This window comes from Corella eumyota, chromosome 5 (assembly GCF_963082875.1).
Source record: "Corella eumyota chromosome 5, kaCorEumy4.1, whole genome shotgun sequence".
Taxonomy (NCBI): Eukaryota; Metazoa; Chordata; class Ascidiacea; order Phlebobranchia; family Corellidae; genus Corella; species Corella eumyota.
Genome location: NC_137494.1, coordinates 3,955,551 through 3,974,679, shown reverse-complemented (window position 1 = coordinate 3,974,679; position 19,129 = coordinate 3,955,551). Strand labels below are relative to the sequence as shown.

Here is a 19,129-nt window from a genome sequence, read left to right as displayed (position 1 = left end):
TGTGACTTTATTAACTTAATTTTAAGTTTAACCGGTAAAGAACGCTTGGTTAGGTTTAAGCAGACTTTGGACCGATTAACTACTTACAAACCGTAAATATTGACTTGATAATAATTAGGATGCATTTGTTCAACTATTATTTTTTTTAGTAATAAAGCACAATAATTAAATAGTAGACTACAACGTTATCATTAAGTATAAACCAACAGGCATATAGAAATGTTTTAATTCAATTATAAATATATACAAAAATCTTGGGTTATCTTTAAACATTGGTATAGAGAATTTAATACTATATAGCTGCTAGTTTGTTAGCAACCCCACATTGTAAATATTCTTTAATTTGTTTGTCGACATTTGTAAAACTATAATAATAAATTAATCGATTTGTAATTAAACAAAAAGTTATCATATATTTTTAATTTAATAATATTTTATTGTTTTCTACCAAATAGGTTAAAGTTTTCGTTTGTTATCTAAATTTAAAAATAATTCAATCAATTTTTTTATTAATTTTTTTTTTTAAAACTCTGAACTACTTTTATGATTCACATTATCTGATTTAAAATCGGTAGATTACAATTTCGTAAACAAAAAATTTAATCTTGGGCACAGCGAATCTGTTGGCCTAATTAATATTAAAATCAATTTTTTTTAACCATAAGTAAATGTATAATAAAAGTTCAAAATATTTATTTTTAGCAATGAGTTAGTTTATAGTATGTAACATTAGCTTTGTAATATAAAACAAAAAATAGAGTCTTAAAAATATTTATTTAATTATATAATATTGTATATTTAATAATATATTATTGTTAGTCTATATATTACAACTTTGTGTTTTTTTATTTTTATTCTTACAATATGCAAAATATTTTAGGTAGATTTTCGATTTTAATTTAATTTTATCAGACAGGCTTCCTAGAAATTAAAAAAGGCTTGAAATTGGCCTCGGGTAAGATAACACGTCTGCCTCATTGAATTTAAATTATCTGGATTGTGCTTAAGGTTTCAAATCAACTAACGCTTATATTTTGTAAACACAAAAAGACGTGTTGAAACCTCAGCATGTAGTTAAACTAGAATGTCAAGTTGCTATGGTTTACTTATGTGTTATATGCGCTGCGTATGAGTATTTGGGCGTATTCTGCAGCGTTTATTGTCAATGTAACAATATAAAGACAAACATATACTAATATTAGAAATATAGAAGAATTGAAAAAATAAACCTAGTCGTATTAAAAAGCATAATATTAGTAACAGATAAGAAAAACGTTTTTTTATTTCATTAGTGCATACACCAAGTTTGGGTATAGTCAGTAATAGGTATTTTGTGCAATAATGAATTAAATTTATGATTAAGAAAGCAAAAACGGATCATTTGTGCTAGTAATTTGTATTTTATTTAGTAATTTAGGCTTTCTAAAATCAACATGATTTTCGCGAGAATTCTTTTGTTTTCGCTATGGTTAAATTTAGTTAAAGGTGTGATACCACCACCAGATTCAAGGCCACTAAGGGTGTGTGAATACTTTCGCCCATTTCTCACTCGGACCCTTTCGGAGTTTGCGGCATCCTATTTTGCGGACAATCTTCGTGGAGACAATTCTCCGTTCGATCTTAACAAAATTCGCGATTTCACTCCGTCTGCTGTCTTTTTAGCTCACTACGGACCTCAAGCGACTTCTAGAAATTTTGAACAGGTGATTCTTAGAATGCTGTACGCAGATCCGGGTCCCGCGGGTCCGCAAGGTAGCGACCGGGATCGGGTGGTTCTTCGGAACAACATTTACGCGTCCGCAAGAGCGGGAACTCACGCTAGTCTTGATCTAGCTCGGGAGAGGTTCGGATTACTTTTGTATCTAGATGTAGGAGATCAGTTACCCGATTCAAGATTTTGGGACAATTCTCGATGCGTGCGTACTCGAAGATTTGAAGACGTAAAACTTACAATTGAGGCAGAATTGTCAAGGTAATTTGGAATATTTTATTTGTTTTAAAAATTTTCTTTTAAAAATAATAAATCTGTTAATTAAAAAAACTTTAGATTTTATAATTTATTTCCTATAGTTGTTTTTTTATTTTTACCAAACAGTTACTTTTTGTTAGAAAAAGGTTACCAAACGTTTTTTTTTATTATCTGAAGTAATTTTTTGTGTTTTGTTTTTTACCTAGGCTACGAAATCAATTGGGTGAGGCTTTGTTTGGTCGGTTTCTCGAGTTAGGAACTGGGACATCATTATCCGTTGCCATAGATACAACAGGAAGCATGCGCGAGGTTATTCAAAGTGTTAAAGAAAGAGTAGAGGTAAGTTTTTGAACATAAATGTTTTTAAAAACAATTAAAGTTATTTAACAAGAAAAGATTTCTTTTACATTTATTTTCAGTATAATTTTAACACTTTATTGCTAAAAATATAGGCTATAGCTATACAATTCACATTATTTTACTTATTACGTTTTGTCATAGGTTATATTAACTGAAAGATTGGATTCAATAGATCAACCACAAGATTTTGTTTTGGCTCCGTTTAATGATCCAGAAGTTCTTACTGCAACTGTAACTACTGATCCCAGGGTATTTAACGAATCTGTTTTCGCGTAAGCTATACATTTTTCGGATCACTTGTACTTAACGGTTTTAAAAAAAATGTAAGTATCGTAAAGTACGGATGAAAAAAAGACCGTAAAATACGCTAGGAAAAAAAAGCTAGGCCAATAAAGTACGAGAGAAAATTAGATGGGATTGCGAAGTACAAGAGTTTTAATAAGAGACGTAAAGTACATATGATCCATTTTTTTCTTTTTTTGTTATTTGTGTAAATTTATAAAAATTTATTATTTAAACACATAAAACAGTTATTTTATAAAATAACAAAATGATGTCTGTACTTATTTGCGTTAAAAATACTTCGTCGTTGTAGTTTGGTTGCAAATGGGGGAGGGGATAGACCTGAATTAGCTCTTGGAGGAATTCTTCAAGCGATTGAAAGTAGTCGGTTTGGTTCAACAATATTTGTGTTTACAGATAATGATGCAAAGGACGTTGAACTTCAGGTGCATAAAGTTTTTACATATGCTTGCTGGTAAAATAGACAAACTTTTATTAATATTATTATCAAAATAAACTATTTTATAAAGGTGCTGTGTGTAACAAATCCGCCATATTGTTGTTTACTCTTAAGTCTTCTATTCTATGTCACGTGTTTACACCTAGAGTGTTAAATTGTATTGTATTAGTATTGGTGTTACGAGTTTGTCGACGGTTGGCGTAAATCTTACGCAATAAAATACTATAGATATTACTACAGGTTATTATACGAAGGACTATTAGACAAAAAGCGTTACATCTGTTTAGGCCTGTTTAAGTTATTTGTAGAAACCGACTTTGTATAAGTTGCATTTGCTAGCTTGGAATATTATTAACTTGTATTTTTGTTCAACTTTTAAATGTAAATTTTTAGCACACTGTCGTATCACAAGCTCAGCAAAAAGATATAACAATAACTTTTCTCTTGACAGCAGATGTGAGACAAAATACATGTTTTGATGAACGGTATATTAACTTTTTCTAAAATTTTTATAAATTTGTTAAATTAGAAATTATTATAAAATTTTACGTTATTTTTATTTTTAGAGATACTACAATACCGGGTGGTCCTTTATATAATTTGAGATGTAACACATCATCATTTCTATATGGAGGTGACTTGTTTAGATATATTGCTGATCGAACTAATGGACAATATCTTATTTTTTCTACTTCTGATCGAGATATTGCTATGGCAACTTTATTACTCGATTCTGTTCGACAGTCTACTGTTGATCTTGTAATACAAACGCTAACTGTAGGTATGTTGACTTTTAGTATATTATCTTTAAAAAGGTAAAGTGCTTGAGTATATCTCTTTATCACTTTTTAGTTTAGATGACGCAGTTAAAAATAAGTTACTTTTATTTTGAAATGCACTTTATGTTTTTTTTTAAAACATTTTATTTAGCTTTTTAGTTTATAAATACAAAAAATTTATCTCATTATTTGTTACAGACGAGCCTGTAATATTTTTCAACGTTGATTCCTCAATCTCGGAAGTTTTCATAAAATTAACAGGAGGCTGCATTGATGCCTTTGCCGAAGTTGGTGACACCTTTTTAAACATATTGGTAAGTGAAAAATTTTAACCTTATTAAACTATATCACTACCCTATTTTATTATATTTTTAACCCTTTTTTTAAGTATTTTGATAAATAGGTATTTGCATTTAAAAATGTATTTGTTGGTGAATATTTAGGTAATTTAAACTGTTCAGGAAAATCTTTTCCTAGTAATTAAAGAATCTTTATTACCTGATGACATTGACAAGTTAAAGGGAACTTACCAAAAACAATATTTTAAATATTTTTAAAGGATGTTGTGGAAAGAGGGGGAGCGTTTGAAGGTCGAATTTTGGTTGAAGAAAACTTTGGAGAATGGAGGCTTGAAGGTTTTTTTGATGAGGGAACGGAGTGCAGAGCTAGAGTAAATACCACTTTTTGCATAAAAATATTTTATGTCATGACAAAGATGTGGTAATGTATAACAACTATGACATATGGCATGTTTTAAATTATCAAAGTGTTTTTTCCTTTTTCCCCTATTTTACTTTAATGTTTGTTTTTACCTGTTATTTAGGAAAAGGGACAAAAGTTAAACTACAGCAATTTGTTTTTTTAGATCACGGCTAGAAGTACTCTTGGTGTTATTGTCACCCTAGCCAAGAATGTTACTATTGGCGGAAACGTTGTTCTTGAAAGATTTAATGACAGTAAGTTTTAGATTAGATTGTAGTGGTCAAAACACTTGACTTTACCATACATGGTCATGGGTTGGATTTTCACTGCTTTTATGCTGTAGCACCCTTGAGTAAGATGCCATAAACGGTATAAACTTCTGCTGAGTCAATACTTGATCAGCAGTCTAATTATCGGGCAATTATAACCTATAATATCTTAAACTGAGGTAGGCAACTTGAGACTGGGTCTAAGTAACGGATGTTACTCTATGTTAAGGTCGTAAAGTCGACCTTAATTAAATATATAAAAAGAATTAGTTTATTTTTTAATATAACAGTTTATCTTTTTTTTCTAAAAGGGCAGCCTATTAGCGAAGATAAAATTATTGTTTTGTTGGATACTTTTGGGAAACTGCCAGAAGAAGAAATATCATCAATAAACTGCGTTAACCCGATTACTGGGGTAGTTATTCAATCTCACAGGCGAGTTATTTATTATATAAAATATACATATTTGTTTAAAACTAACAAAAAATAATTACGACTTCAGCGAGTAAATAAAATATTGTATGTTATGGTACTTTTTACTTTAAATTTATTGTTTTGATTTTTAAAATCAGATTTAAATTGTGTGTTAAAATTTAAATAATTCTCAGGGTTGTCAACAAAATATTTTTTGCAGTGTTGCCTTTCCAAGATCAAATAATTTACGAGTTCCTTTAACCAACCCACCTAGAGGGGCATTCCTAATCTCAGTTTCGGGGGTTGACCGAAATGGATTTGCATTTACTCGAGTACTACCTCGCGAGATTGAATTTGTCGATCTTAAAATTACCTGTAATAATTTTGAGAATGTAATTTTAAGGTAAATCTTTGCCATATTTTTAACAAATTTTAAGTGTTTATGTAAATATTTTTTCTTTTTTCTAGTGTATGCAATAATATTTTCTTTGTTTAAGAATGTAGTTGAGTTGAATTATTTTTTATTTTTTTTCAAGGCCAGACAACAAACCGGTGGTTGTTTCTTTTAATCTTAATCACTTTGGTCCATTTACCGAAGAATTTGATTTGGGTGTTTACGATAATCAGAACAGGTTTGTAGTAAACGGATCACTATCACCGAGTTCTGTAGAGGTTGATTCAACTCGATCGGAAAGTGCAACCTTTCAGATAGTTGCAAACAACAAAACGCCTTTCGGGACTTCGGTAGTAATAACAATCATTGGTAAGTTCAGTTTCAAATAGAACTTTGAAATTTCTGCCAGGTTGTTTTTTTAAATGTGCCTTTTTTCAAACAGCAAAATCGCCAAACTTTCCACTTATGTCGCCAATTGCAACAACATGCCGTTTAGTGGTGGGACAAAGATCGACACCAAGCATAACAAGTTTCCATATGAGATCCGACATTACTTCTCGTTTTGCACAAACTGTTATAACCAGCATAGTCCACAATAGGTAAGAAATTTGTTTTTTTTGTGTGTATGTAGAAGCATTGGCTTTATTTAAATCAAATCAAATTTTAAATTTCATTCTTTAATTTGAAAAATTATTTTTTAATTTTGCTTTATAGCGCAAATGTTGCCCGCAATTCCGAATTTTTTGTATTACTACCAGCCAATGCTTTTATCTCGAATTTTACCCTGACAATAGATGGAGTTATTTTTGTTGCTCGAGTGGAAGCAGAGTCTATTGCTGTAAGTTTACTTAATACAAAATGCAAGTAAACTAATTTTTAGTCTGCCACTTTAAAAAAAAACTCACATTGGGAAAAACATAACGTAAACATTAAATTTAAAAAAATAAAATAGTTTTTGTTTTTTTAAGCGAACCCTCCGTTTAATTGGTCACATTGCTGCTCGTGAGTTTTCAGATCGGATTTTTCGAACCTTTGTAAGAGTTGAACCATTTTCTGAGGTAACAATTCAACTTACATATCAACAATTAGTCCAACAGAAAAGAGGAAGGTAAGTAAACAAACATAACTAAACAGAAAAATAATTCTGGGGTTGACCCTACAGCTCACAAGCTGTAGCGCCCTTAAGTAAGCCGCTATAAACAGTATCAACTTAAGCTGAGCCAATACTTAACAAGCAGCTCAAAATTGTGATCTATAATATTTTTAACTGCCAAAGTCAAATGGAGACTGGGTCGGGGTAACGTGAAGTCGACCTATTCATATTGGTAATAAAGATATTCAAAAAAATAAGCATCCAGTAGGTTAATTTAACTGATCCAACAACCAATGTTTAGTGTAGTGTAAATTAAACATTTTGCTTTGTATTTTGTTACAGATATATGTTTGACCTGGCTATTGCTATGCCACAAGCAGTTTTAAATTTTTCAATCGACATACGGATATGCGAGACAAACAATATCGAAAATTTCAGGGTTCTTGGCTTTAACAGCCAACAAACTACTACTGGCCCACGAGAAATATTTCCTGTAACGAATATTCGAGGGTATGTACAGAGCATATTTGCTTGGTAGAATCGTAACAAACATTTGCTTATATTCGTGTCTCTTGAAGTTGGCATAAGTTAGATGTATAACACAAAAATTAGTTATTTATTTTATCTACCAAAATTATTAATACCGCTTTAGAGATAAGTAAAAAGTTTCAACTTTGATTTTTAGAAATAATGCTCAAGTAATGTACCAACCAAGTGCTGAAGAGCAAACAAGAAACTCGCCCTTTGGTTTGAACGGAAGGTTTGGCATTGAATATAGTGTACAGGGAAGCCAATCTGGAAATTATTTATCAGTAGGAGAGTAAGTAAGGCTGGACTTGCCCCAAATGATAAAGAGTATATTTGTGATTTTAAAATTATAGTTAGCTGGGCTAATAAGTTTGTAAAATTTAACGAAATCATTACTAAAAGAACTTAAAGCAAAAGATATCAACGCTCTAAATTATTAATTCCTGTTTTAATAAAATAGGTATATCTTCTTTCTTTTATTTTTGCTATTTCCAATTTCCAATTTCACTTTTTAGTGTTATTGTTCATTTCTACGTGCCTGATTTCGATATACTTGCTAAGAGAGTTGTTTTCACTCTTGACATATCTGGCTCAATGTTTGGTCGTAGGATTTCACAACTTAGGCAAGCTATGAACGTTATTTTGGATGAACTAACTACCAATGCAAGTTAAAAATTAAAAATTAAATTTAAATATATGTGATTCAAAGAAACAGAGGACTGGTTATGACTTTATTAAAGGAAGCATGGCTATTTACTGTTTGTACGTGTTAAATAGTTTGTTGTTCTATAGTTTTTTATTTATTTTATTATCAAACTACGTTTACAAAATTCTTTAATTTTTTTATTGACAATTTTTGTTTTTCCTGTTTTAATTTTTTGGTAACGTTAAAATATATATTTTATAGGATACCTTCAACATAATTGTATTTAATACAATTACCACAGTCTGGCGGCCTGAAGTTATGATGGTGGGAAATGCAAGAAATATTGCAAATGCAAAAGAATTTTTGCGAACAGTTGTCCCTCAGGGTGCTACAGATATTTTAACTCCACTTGAAATGTCGATATCTTTATTAGAAAACACAGCAACAACCGAAACAAGTATTAATAGCTTATTTAAATAAATAGCGTTTTTATATATTGAAATTTTGTTATAGATTTTACTGAACTGTTTAGTTAAAAAAAAAAAAAGTTAAAAAAAAAAATAAAAAAAAGTTGAATGGTTAATTTAAATTATTTAAATCTTGCTAATATTTAAACATTTGCTAACACAATTGTTTATTTAACAGATCCAGCATCTAACTTCATTGTATTTTTAACCGATGGTCGACCAAATGTTGGTGAAACTAACTCCACTACCATTTTGACTAGTGTCACCGAATTAAATAGGTATTTATTTTACAGAAAACTTTTGATTGAAAAAAATATTTAAATTTGTTATATGTAGTTTTTTAAATTTGTTATATGTAAATTTTTTTAAGGCTAAAACTGTTAGAAACATTTTATATATTTTTTAATCTTAAGAAATAGATTTGGAATAAATACGATTGGTTTTGGTTCTTTGGTTGATTCCCGATTTTTAGCTGGGCTTGCCGCTCGAAATAAAGGTTCTTTCGTGCAGATTTTTGAAGATATTGACGCACACATTCAGGTACGAAAAGTTGTCACAAACAACGGGTTTATGCTTAAAATAAATATTTTTTTATTTGGTCATTTATTTAAATTTTAGATTTCAAATTTTTATGGCGAAATATCTGTTCCCATAGCAGCAGAAATTGACATAAGTTATCCGCCTGGATTTATTGAACTTGTGTCAACAAGCCGATTTGATCGAATCGGAAGGTTCGTTTAACTTTTTTTGTTTTTTGGAAATGTTTTAACTTAGATTATGTTAATTATTTACACTTTTCTAAATAGCATTGCGTACTTATAATAGTGTATTTTTTGTAACTTACCAACAAGTGTTCAGTAAAAACTTTAATCAAATATATATTTTTCAAGAAAATAAAATTTTAATTTAAAATTGCCACAATTGTAAATATTGCCAAACGCATAATATTTTGTAATAAACGTTATTAGTTAATTATGTTATAATTTCTAAAAATATATTGTTTCAAATCTTTAATGTATGGCTTTAGTGGTCAAGAATTAGTTGTAGTTGGCGAAATAGATCCCCAATCACAATTACAATTTGAAGATGGCGAAATTCCGTTTAGCATACGAGGTAAAACCAATTACTAAAACTAAACAAAATCGATTCTATAGTAAAATTGGGTAATAAAAACGTAAAAAAAAAATTAGAAAGGTGCGATCAAAATAATTATTTTTTATTTTTACTTAAAGTTTTCAAAATATGTTTTTATTTTTCGTTAGCGGTAAGAGATGATAAAAATAGCATAGATATCAACCAAGTTGCTCTTCCTACTGATTTATCTGGGATATGTTCGAATACAGAAGTTGATGTAAGTGTCATGCATTTTAAATATATGCTTTCTAACGTACTTTGTTTTTCTGTGTCATTCTAAGACTATATAACTTATTTAAGATTAGTAAAATAAGAAAAGTTTTAATACTAACTGTATTGTTAACATGTTTGTTATACAGATAACACAATTTCCAATACAATTAAGAAACTTTCTAGAATTAAATGGACTACTTCGTCAACTTAGAGCCACTGACGAAGCTGACGAATTGAATATTCGAAATTTTGTTATAGCAAAAGCTCTTCAGTATGTTAATTAAAATAAGATTGGATGTGTTTACTGCCCTGTTAATGTAGCCCTTTGGCCTATCTAATTTTTAATTGGACTGATAACTTTTTTATATAAGCATTTAACATTGCTATACATTTATCCCATAAAACTATAATTTTAAGGGACCAATAATGTATTAAGAAGCATTTACAAATACTTATTTTAGATTTAATTTGGTCGCTCCAGCCCTTACGGCGTTGATTATAGAAAGGCCGACGCCATCTAATGAAGATCCCAAAAAAACTTATGTTCAACTACTAAGTCTTGACACAGCACCGAAAACAAAACTTAAGAAAGCAATATCTATTTTAGATGTCCAGAAGGAAGTAAAAGTAAACCCACAAATTGTATTGCAGTTGCATAACCAACTCAGTATATGTTTTAACACGTCAGCTAAACCTAAGCGGGTATGTTGATTAACTTGTTTAAAAAATTTTAATTATTTCAAGAGCAACCATTTCAAATTAACTGCCTATTTAAGTTTACACTTTAAAACTAAATTATTTCTTAAAAGTGTTATTTTTTATATCTTTTAGATATATAATATTGTACATGATATTATATCTGGGATTGCTGTAAACGCAAAATTTGCTAAAGATTCGAAAGAAAAAGATTCCAGCACATTAATCTCAGAAATTGGAATCGTATTTGCAAATCACGGGGTGCAAATTACAGTAAGAATATTTTTTTAGCAATATCAAAATATTCGTTGAAAAATAAACAGTTTAATTTTATATTTCATCAAAAACATCTTACCTTGGTAAACTTAAAAAACGAAAATCCATTTAGATAATGCCAAGTGAGGTACTAATCGAGGTGGGAAAGTTTCAGCAATGGAAGTTTACTACTTCAGCATTACTTACAACGCAAAAACGTGGAGTATTAATTGAAATTTTGCCTGGCACAGAATTCTCGTCATTAGTGACAGTTTCAATCAAAAACCGTGTACAGTTTGAGGTGACTTTAAACAATTTAACATTAGCTTACTACATTTGAAATTTAAAGTATTTACTTTACCATATTTTAGACTGGAGATTTGCTGCTTTACTTGTAAAAAAACGGTTTGGTTATGACATTCATTAACTGTACCACTTAGCACTAGTTTAGATACATATCAATAAATAGTTTAAATAATATATATTTATCAACTAATGTAATACTTAAATGTAACAAAAATAAGGCAAGTTGGTTTTAGTAGTAACGCTTTTAACATACAGGTGTTCACACATAGTAAGCTTCCTGGAGTCTTGGATCATGTTGACCTAAGAGTTGAAGAACATATTGGTTTTTCGGAACGAATGACAGGAATTCTTGCCATTTTTCCCCGGAAAAAAGAACATTTTTCGGCCTTTATTAATTTCTTACCTTACCGGGGTGACAATGCAATTCTACGAATTAAGTAAGTTAATATAAAATGTTTTAATAAGTGTTAGCAATTAAACCTTTTAGTTATTAAATTGTATTTATTTTATGTGTTAATATTTTATAATTTAATTTTAATATTTTTTTACAATTTTGAATTATTTTAAGAAAAATTAACGCAACTCTCCAATAAACCTTTTAAAACAATATTTCTTGGAAATTCAAAAAATAATTTTAAATTTTTTTTTCGTATTTAGTAAAACGTAAACGTTGTGTAACTTTTTTCTTAATAATTTAGAAACAAAGGATTGGATGTTCAAGAAAGATCCGTTTATAATCCAACTAACCATCAATTCACGAAATGTTGGTTTATAAACGACCTGAACATAATAACTGGAAAAAGTCTTAGTGGATATTTAGTATCCCGTATCTTAGAAAAACCCAGAAAATAAATATTTAAAAATATCGTTAACAAAAGATCAATTGTATACATTTATATCTACGTTGTTGTTTAATTCTTGATGCTGTTAAACATATAAAATAAACAACAATCTCTGATGACTATAGCTTAAAAAATGTTTGTACTATTAAATAGAACCGTTTGGTTGCATTGATAGGTTAAGTGAGCAACTGAAAAAAAAGATTTTATTGGAAATCGATTAGAAATTTAAATTTAAACTTATTTTTAGTATTTTCCTAGGTTCTAAAGAGTTAATTCAGACCTCTACAATCAATCAGTGCAGAAAACAAAACAGAAACATTATATCATTTTGTAGAATCAATGCTTCAACATTTAGACAAAGTCAGTGATGTTACTTCAGTTTACGTCAGTGATGTTTCTTCAGATAATAAATCATTAAAAGTAATGTATAATGTAGTCAATCGTAATCCTTTACAATATTTTAAAATACAATCTTTAAATATTGTAATTGCATTATTGACAATTTTGACCGTTAAGTTTATTAAAACAAAGTAAAAAATCATAAACTTTTAAGTTAATATTGTTGTTAATTTGTTGTTAATTTAAACATTTATTTTTTTCAATTTACCAAAACAACTGCAGTAACGTTATAAACCTATTTTAAGAATATTTAAAAAAAATATTAATATTCATAAAAGTTATGTGCATATTACATAAAACTTGTCAAATCTTAAAATCCAAAATGAATTGCTTTATTAGATGCGCACTTGTCTAACTTAAATCACAGATAAAGAAATTTGCAAAAAAAATTTAAAATAAAAAAGTTAGGACAAATTTTTGTTTTGGCCAGTTGGCCTTTAAGTAACCCGGTGAGGTCATATGCATATATAATTATAAGTTTATACAAATTTTTTTTTTTAAATTAGAAATTCAATTTACCAAAACAACTGCAGTAACGTTATGAACCTATTTTAAAAATATTTTTAAATAATATTAATATTCATAAAAGTTATGTGCATATTACATAAAGATTGCTAAATCTTAAAATCTAAAATTAATTGCTTTATTAGATGCGCACTTGTCTAACTTAAATCCCAGATAAAGAAATTTGCAAAAAAAATTTAAAATAAAAAAGTTAAGACAAATTTTTGTTTTGGCCAGTTGGCCTTTAAGTAACCCGGTGAGGTCATATGCATATATAATTATAAGTTTATACAAAATTTTTTTTTTTTAAATTAGAAATTCAATTTACCAAAACAACTGCAGTAACGTTATGAACCTATTTTAAAAATATTTTTAAATAATATTAATATTCATAAAAGTTATGTGCATATTACATAAAGATTGCCAAATCTTAAAATCTAAAATTAATTGCTTTATTAGATGCGCACTTGTCTAACTTAAATCTCAGATAAAAAAATTTGCAAAAAAAATTTAAAATAAAAAAGTTAGGACAAATTTTTGTTTTGGCCAGTTGGCCTTAAAGTGACCCGGTGAGGTCATATGCATATATAATTATAAGTTTATACAAAAATATTTTTTTTTTAAATTTGAAATTCAATTTACCAAAACAACTGCATTAAAGTTATGAACCTATTTTAAGAATATTTAAAAAAAATATTAATATTCATAAAAGTAATTTGCATATTACATAAAAATTGCCAAATCTTAAAATCCAAAATTAATTGTTTTATTAGATGCGCACTTGTTTAACTTAAACCCCAGATAAAGAAATTTGCAAAAAAAATTGAAAATAAAAAAATAAGGCAAATTTTTGTTTTGGCCAGTTGGCCTTTAAGTGACCCCGGTGAGGTCATATGCATATATAATTATAAGTTTATACAAAAATTTTTTTTTTTAAATTTGAAATTCAATTTACCAAAACAACTGCAGTAACGTTATGAACCTATTTTAAGAATATTTAAAAAAAATATTAATATTCATAAAAGTTATGTGCATATTACATAAAAATTGCCAAATCTTAAAATCCAAAATTAATTGCTTTATTAGATGCGCACTTGTCTAACTTAAATCCCAGATAAAGAAATTTGCAAAAAAAATTTAAAATAAAAAAGTTAGGACAAATTATTGTTTTGGCCAGTTGGCCTTTAAGTGACCCGGTGAGGTCATATGCATATATAATTATAAGTTTATGCAAATTTTTTTTTTTAAATTTGAAATTCAATTTACCAGAACAACTGCAGTAACGTTATGAACCTATTTTAAGAATATTTTTAAATAATATTAATATTCATATAAGTTATGTGCATATTACATAAAAATTGCCAAATCTTAAAATCCAAAATTAATTGCTTTATTAGATGCGCACTTGTTTAACTTAAACCCCAGATAAAGAAATTTGCAAAAAAAATTTAAAATAAAAAAGTTACGACAAATTTTTGTTTTGGCCAGTTGGCCTTTAAGTGACCCGGTGAGGTCATATGCATATATAATTATAAGTTTATGCAAATTTTTTTTTTTAAATTTGAAATTCAATTTACCAGAACAACTGCAGTAACGTTATGAACCTATTTTAAGAATATTTTTCAAAAATATTAATATTAATAAAAGTTATGTGCATATTACATAAAAATTGCCAAATCTTAAAATCCAAAATTAATTGTTTTATTAGATGTGCACTTGTTTAACTTAAATCTCAGATAAAGAAATTTGCAAAAAAAATTTAAAATAAAAAAGTTAGGACAAATTTTTGTTTTGGCCAGTTGGCCTTTAAGTGACCCCGGTGAGGTCATATGCATATATAATTATAAGTTTATACAAAATTTTTTTTTTTAAATTTGAAATTCAATTTACCAAAACAACTGCAGTAACGTTATGAACCTATTTTAAGAATATTTTAAAAAAATATTAATATTCATAAAAGTTATGTGCATATTACATAAAAATTGCCAAATCTTAAAATCCAAAATTAATTGCTTTATTAGATGCGCACTTGTTTAACTTAAACCCCAGATAAAGAAATTTGCAAAAAAAATTTAAAATAAAAAAGTTACGACAAATTTTTGTTTTGGCCAGTTGGCCTTTAAGTGACCCGGTGAGGTCATATGCATATATAATTATAAGTTTATGCAAATTTTTTTTTTTAAATTTGAAATTCAATTTACCAGAACAACTGCAGTAACGTTATGAACCTATTTTAAGAATATTTTTCAAAAATATTAATATTAATAAAAGTTATGTGCATATTACATAAAAATTGCCAAATCTTAAAATCCAAAATTAATTGCTTTATTAGATGCGCACTTGTTTAACTTAAATCTCAGATAAAGAAATTTGCAAAAAAAATTTAAAATAAAAAAGTTAGAACAAATTTTTGTTTTGGCCAGTTGGCCTTTAAGTGACCCCGGTGAGGTCATATGCATATATAATTATAAGTTTATACAAAATTTTTTTTTTTTTAAATTTAAAATTCAATTTACCAAAACAACTGCAGTAACGTTATGAACCTATTTTAAGAATATTTTTTAAAAATATTAATATTCATAAAAGTTATGTGCATATTACATAAAAATTGCCAAATCTTGAAATCCAAAATTAATTGCTTTATTAGATGCGCACTTGTCTAACTTAAATCCCAGATAAAGAAATTTGCAAAAAAAATTTAAAATAAAAAAATTACGACAAATTTTTGTTTTGGCCAGTTGGCCTTTAAGTGACCCCGGTGAGGTCATATGTATATATAATTATAAGTTGATACAAAAATTTTTTTTTTTTAAATTTAAAATTCAATTTACCAAAACAACTGCAGTAACGTTATGAACCTATTTTAAGAATATTTTTTTAAAATATTAATATTCATAAAAGTTATGTGCATATTACATAAAAATTGCCAAATTTTGAAATCCAAAATTAATTGCTTTATTAGATGCGCACTTGTCTAACTTAAATCCCAGATAAAAAAATTTGCAAAAAAAATTTAAAATAAAAAAATTAGGACAAATTTTTGTTTTGGCCAGTTGGCCTTTAAGTGACCCCGGTGAGGTCATATGCATATATAATTATAAGTTTATACAAAAATATTTTTTTTTTTTTAATTTGAAATTCAATTTACCAAAACAACTGCAGTAACGTTATGAACCTATTTTAAGAATATTTTTCAAAAATATTAATATTCATAAAAGTTATGTGCATATTACATAAAAATTGCCAAATCTTAAAATCCAAAATTAATTGCTTTATTATATGCGCACTTGTCTAACTTAAATCCCAGATAAAGGAATTTGCAAAAAAATTTAAAATAAAAAAGTTAGGACAAATTTTTGTTTTGGCCAGTTGGCCTTTAAGTGACTCGGTGAGGTCATATGCATATATAATTATAAGTTTATACAAAAATATTTTTTTTTTTTAATTTGAAATTCAATTTACCAAAACAACTGCAGTAACGTTATGAACCTATTTTAAGAATATTTTTCAAAAATATTAATATTCATAAAAGTTATGTGCATATTACATAAAAATTGCCAAATCTTAAAATCCAAAATTAATTGCTTTATTAGATGCGCACTTGTTTAACTTAAACCCCAGATAAAGGAATTTGCAAAAAAATTTAAAATAAAAAAGTTAGGACAAATTTTTGTTTTGGCCAGTTGGCCTTTAAGTGACTCGGTGAGGTCATATGCATATATAATTATAAGTTTATACAAAAATATTTTTTTTTTTTAATTTGAAATTCAATTTACCAAAACAACTGCAGTAACGTTATGAACCTATTTTAAGAATATTTTTCAAAAATATTAATATTCATAAAAGTTATGTGCATATTACATAAAAATTGCCAAATCTTAAAATCCAAAATTAATTGCTTTATTAGATGCGCACTTGTTTAACTTAAACCCCAGATAAAGAAATTTGCAAAAAAAATTTAAAATAAAAAAGTTACGACAAATTTTTGTTTTGGCCAGTTGGCCTTTAAGTGACCCGGTGAGGTCATATGCATATATAATTATAAGTTTATGCAAATTTTTTTTTTTAAATTTGAAATTCAATTTACCAGAACAACTGCAGTAACGTTATGAACCTATTTTAAGAATATTTTTCAAAAATATTAATATTAATAAAAGTTATGTGCATATTACATAAAAATTGCCAAATCTTAAAATCCAAAATTAATTGCTTTATTAGATGCGCACTTGTTTAACTTAAATCTCAGATAAAGAAATTTGCAAAAAAAATTTATAATAAAAAAGTTAGGACAAATTTTTGTTTTGGCCAGTTGGCCTTTAAGTGACCCCGGTGAGGTCATATGCATATATAATTATAAGTTTATACAAAATTTTTTTTTCTTTTTAAATTTAAAATTCAATTTACCAAAACAACTGCAGTAACGTTATGAACCTATTTTAAGAATATTTTTTAAAAATATTAATATTCATAAAAGTTATGTGCATATTACATAAAAATTGCCAAATCTTGAAATCCAAAATTAATTGCTTTATTAGATGCGCACTTGTCTAACTTAAATCCCAGATAAAGAAATTTGCAAAAAAAATTTAAAATAAAAAAGTTAGGACAAATTATTGTTTTGGCCAGTTGGCCTTTAAGTGACCCCGGTGAGGTCATATGCATATATAATTATAAGTTGATACAAAAATTTTTTTTTTTTAAATTTAAAATTCAATATACCAAAACAACTGCAGTAACGTTATGAACCTATTTTAAGAATATTTTTTTAAAATATTAATATTCATAAAAGTTATGTGCATATTACATAAAAATTGCCAAATCTTGAAATCCAAAATTAATTGCTTTATTAGATGCGCACTTGTTCAACTTAAATCCCAGATAAAGAAATTTAAAAAAAAAATTTAAAATAAAAAAGTTAGGACAAATTTTTGTTTTGGCCAGTTGGCCTTTAAGTGACCCCGGTGAGGTCATATGCATATATAATTATAAGTTTATACAAAATTTTTTTTTTTAAATTTGAAATTCAATTTACCAAAACAACTGCAGTAATGTTATGAACCTATTTTAAGAATATTTTTAAAAAATATTAATATTCATAAAAGTTATGTGCATATTACATAAAAATTGCCAAATCTTAAAATTCAAAATTAATTGTTTTATTAGATGCGCACTTGTCTAACTTAAATCCCAGATAAAGAAATTTGCAAAAAAAATTTAAAATAAAAAAGTTACGACAAATTTTTATTTTGGCCAGTTGGCCTTTAAGTGACCCGGTGAGGTCATATGCATATATAATTATAAGTTTATGCAAATTTTTTTTTTTAAATTTGAAATTCAATTTACCAGAACAACTGCAGTAACGTTATGAACCTATTTTAAGAATATTTTTAAATAATATTAATATTCATATAAGTTATGTGCATATTACATAAAAATTGCCAAATCTTAAAATCCAAAATTAATTGCTTTATTAGATGCGCACTTGTTTAACTTAAACCCCAGATAAAGAAATTTGCAAAAAAAATTGAAAATAAAAAAATTAGGACAAATTTTTGTTTTGGCCAGTTGGCCTTTAAGTGACCCCGGTGAGGTCATATGCATATATAATTATAAGTTTATACAAAAATTTTTTTTTTTTAATTTGAAATTCAATTTACCAAAACAACTGCAGTAACGTTATGAACATATTTTAAGAATATTTAAAAAAAATATTAATATTAATAAAAGTTATGTGCATATTACAGAAAAATTGCCAAATCTTAAAATCCAAAATTAATTGCTTTATTAGATGCGCACTTGTTTAACTTAAATCTCAGATAAAGAAATTTGCAAAAAAAATTTAAAATAAAAAAGTTAGGACAAATTTTTGTTTTGGCCAGTTGGCCTTTAAGTGACCCCGGTGAGGTCATATGCATATATAATTATAAGTTTATACAAATATTTTTTTTTTTTAATTTGAAATTCAATTTACCAAAACAACTGCAGTAACGTTATGAACCTATTTTAAGAATATTTTTCAAAAATATTAATATTCATAAAAGTTATGTGCATATTACATAAAAATTGCCAAATCTTAAAATCCAAAATTAATTGCTTTATTAGATGCGCACTTGTTTAACTTAAACCCCAGATAAAGAAATTTGCAAAAAAAATTTAAAATAAAAAAGTTACGACAAATTTTTGTTTTGGCCAGTTGGCCTTTAAGTGACCCGGTGAGGTCATATGCATATATAATTATAAGTTTATGCAAATTTTTTTTTTTAAATTTGAAATTCAATTTACCAGAACAACTGCAGTAACGTTATGAACCTATTTTAAGAATATTTTTCAAAAATATTAATATTAATAAAAGTTATGTGCATATTACATAAAAATTGCCAAATCTTAAAATCCAAAATTAATTGCTTTATTAGATGC

At 27.2% G+C, this 19,129-nt stretch overlaps 1 protein-coding gene across 1 annotated transcript; it reads left to right on the top strand.

The window, feature by feature from the left end:
• Positions 1 to 1,414: 1,414 nt before the first annotated feature.
• On the top strand, positions 1,415 to 11,928 carry LOC145752164 (inter-alpha-trypsin inhibitor heavy chain H3-like). Its single transcript, XM_082568389.1, has 30 exons — positions 1,415 to 1,972; positions 2,176 to 2,308; positions 2,471 to 2,601; positions 2,925 to 3,057; positions 3,465 to 3,556; positions 3,638 to 3,852; positions 4,049 to 4,164; positions 4,410 to 4,520; positions 4,716 to 4,806; positions 5,133 to 5,256; positions 5,456 to 5,638; positions 5,772 to 5,998; positions 6,072 to 6,228; positions 6,344 to 6,467; positions 6,598 to 6,737; positions 7,065 to 7,232; positions 7,408 to 7,542; positions 7,766 to 7,913; positions 8,158 to 8,353; positions 8,542 to 8,641; positions 8,777 to 8,903; positions 8,982 to 9,094; positions 9,391 to 9,476; positions 9,626 to 9,714; positions 9,857 to 9,981; positions 10,172 to 10,412; positions 10,542 to 10,679; positions 10,795 to 10,962; positions 11,223 to 11,404; positions 11,666 to 11,928. Exons 1-30 carry the CDS (start codon positions 1,434 to 1,436, stop codon positions 11,817 to 11,819), a joined length of 4,686 nt encoding a protein of 1,561 aa, XP_082424515.1. The 5' UTR covers positions 1,415 to 1,433; the 3' UTR covers positions 11,820 to 11,928.
• The last annotated feature ends 7,201 nt before the right edge of the window (positions 11,929 to 19,129 follow it).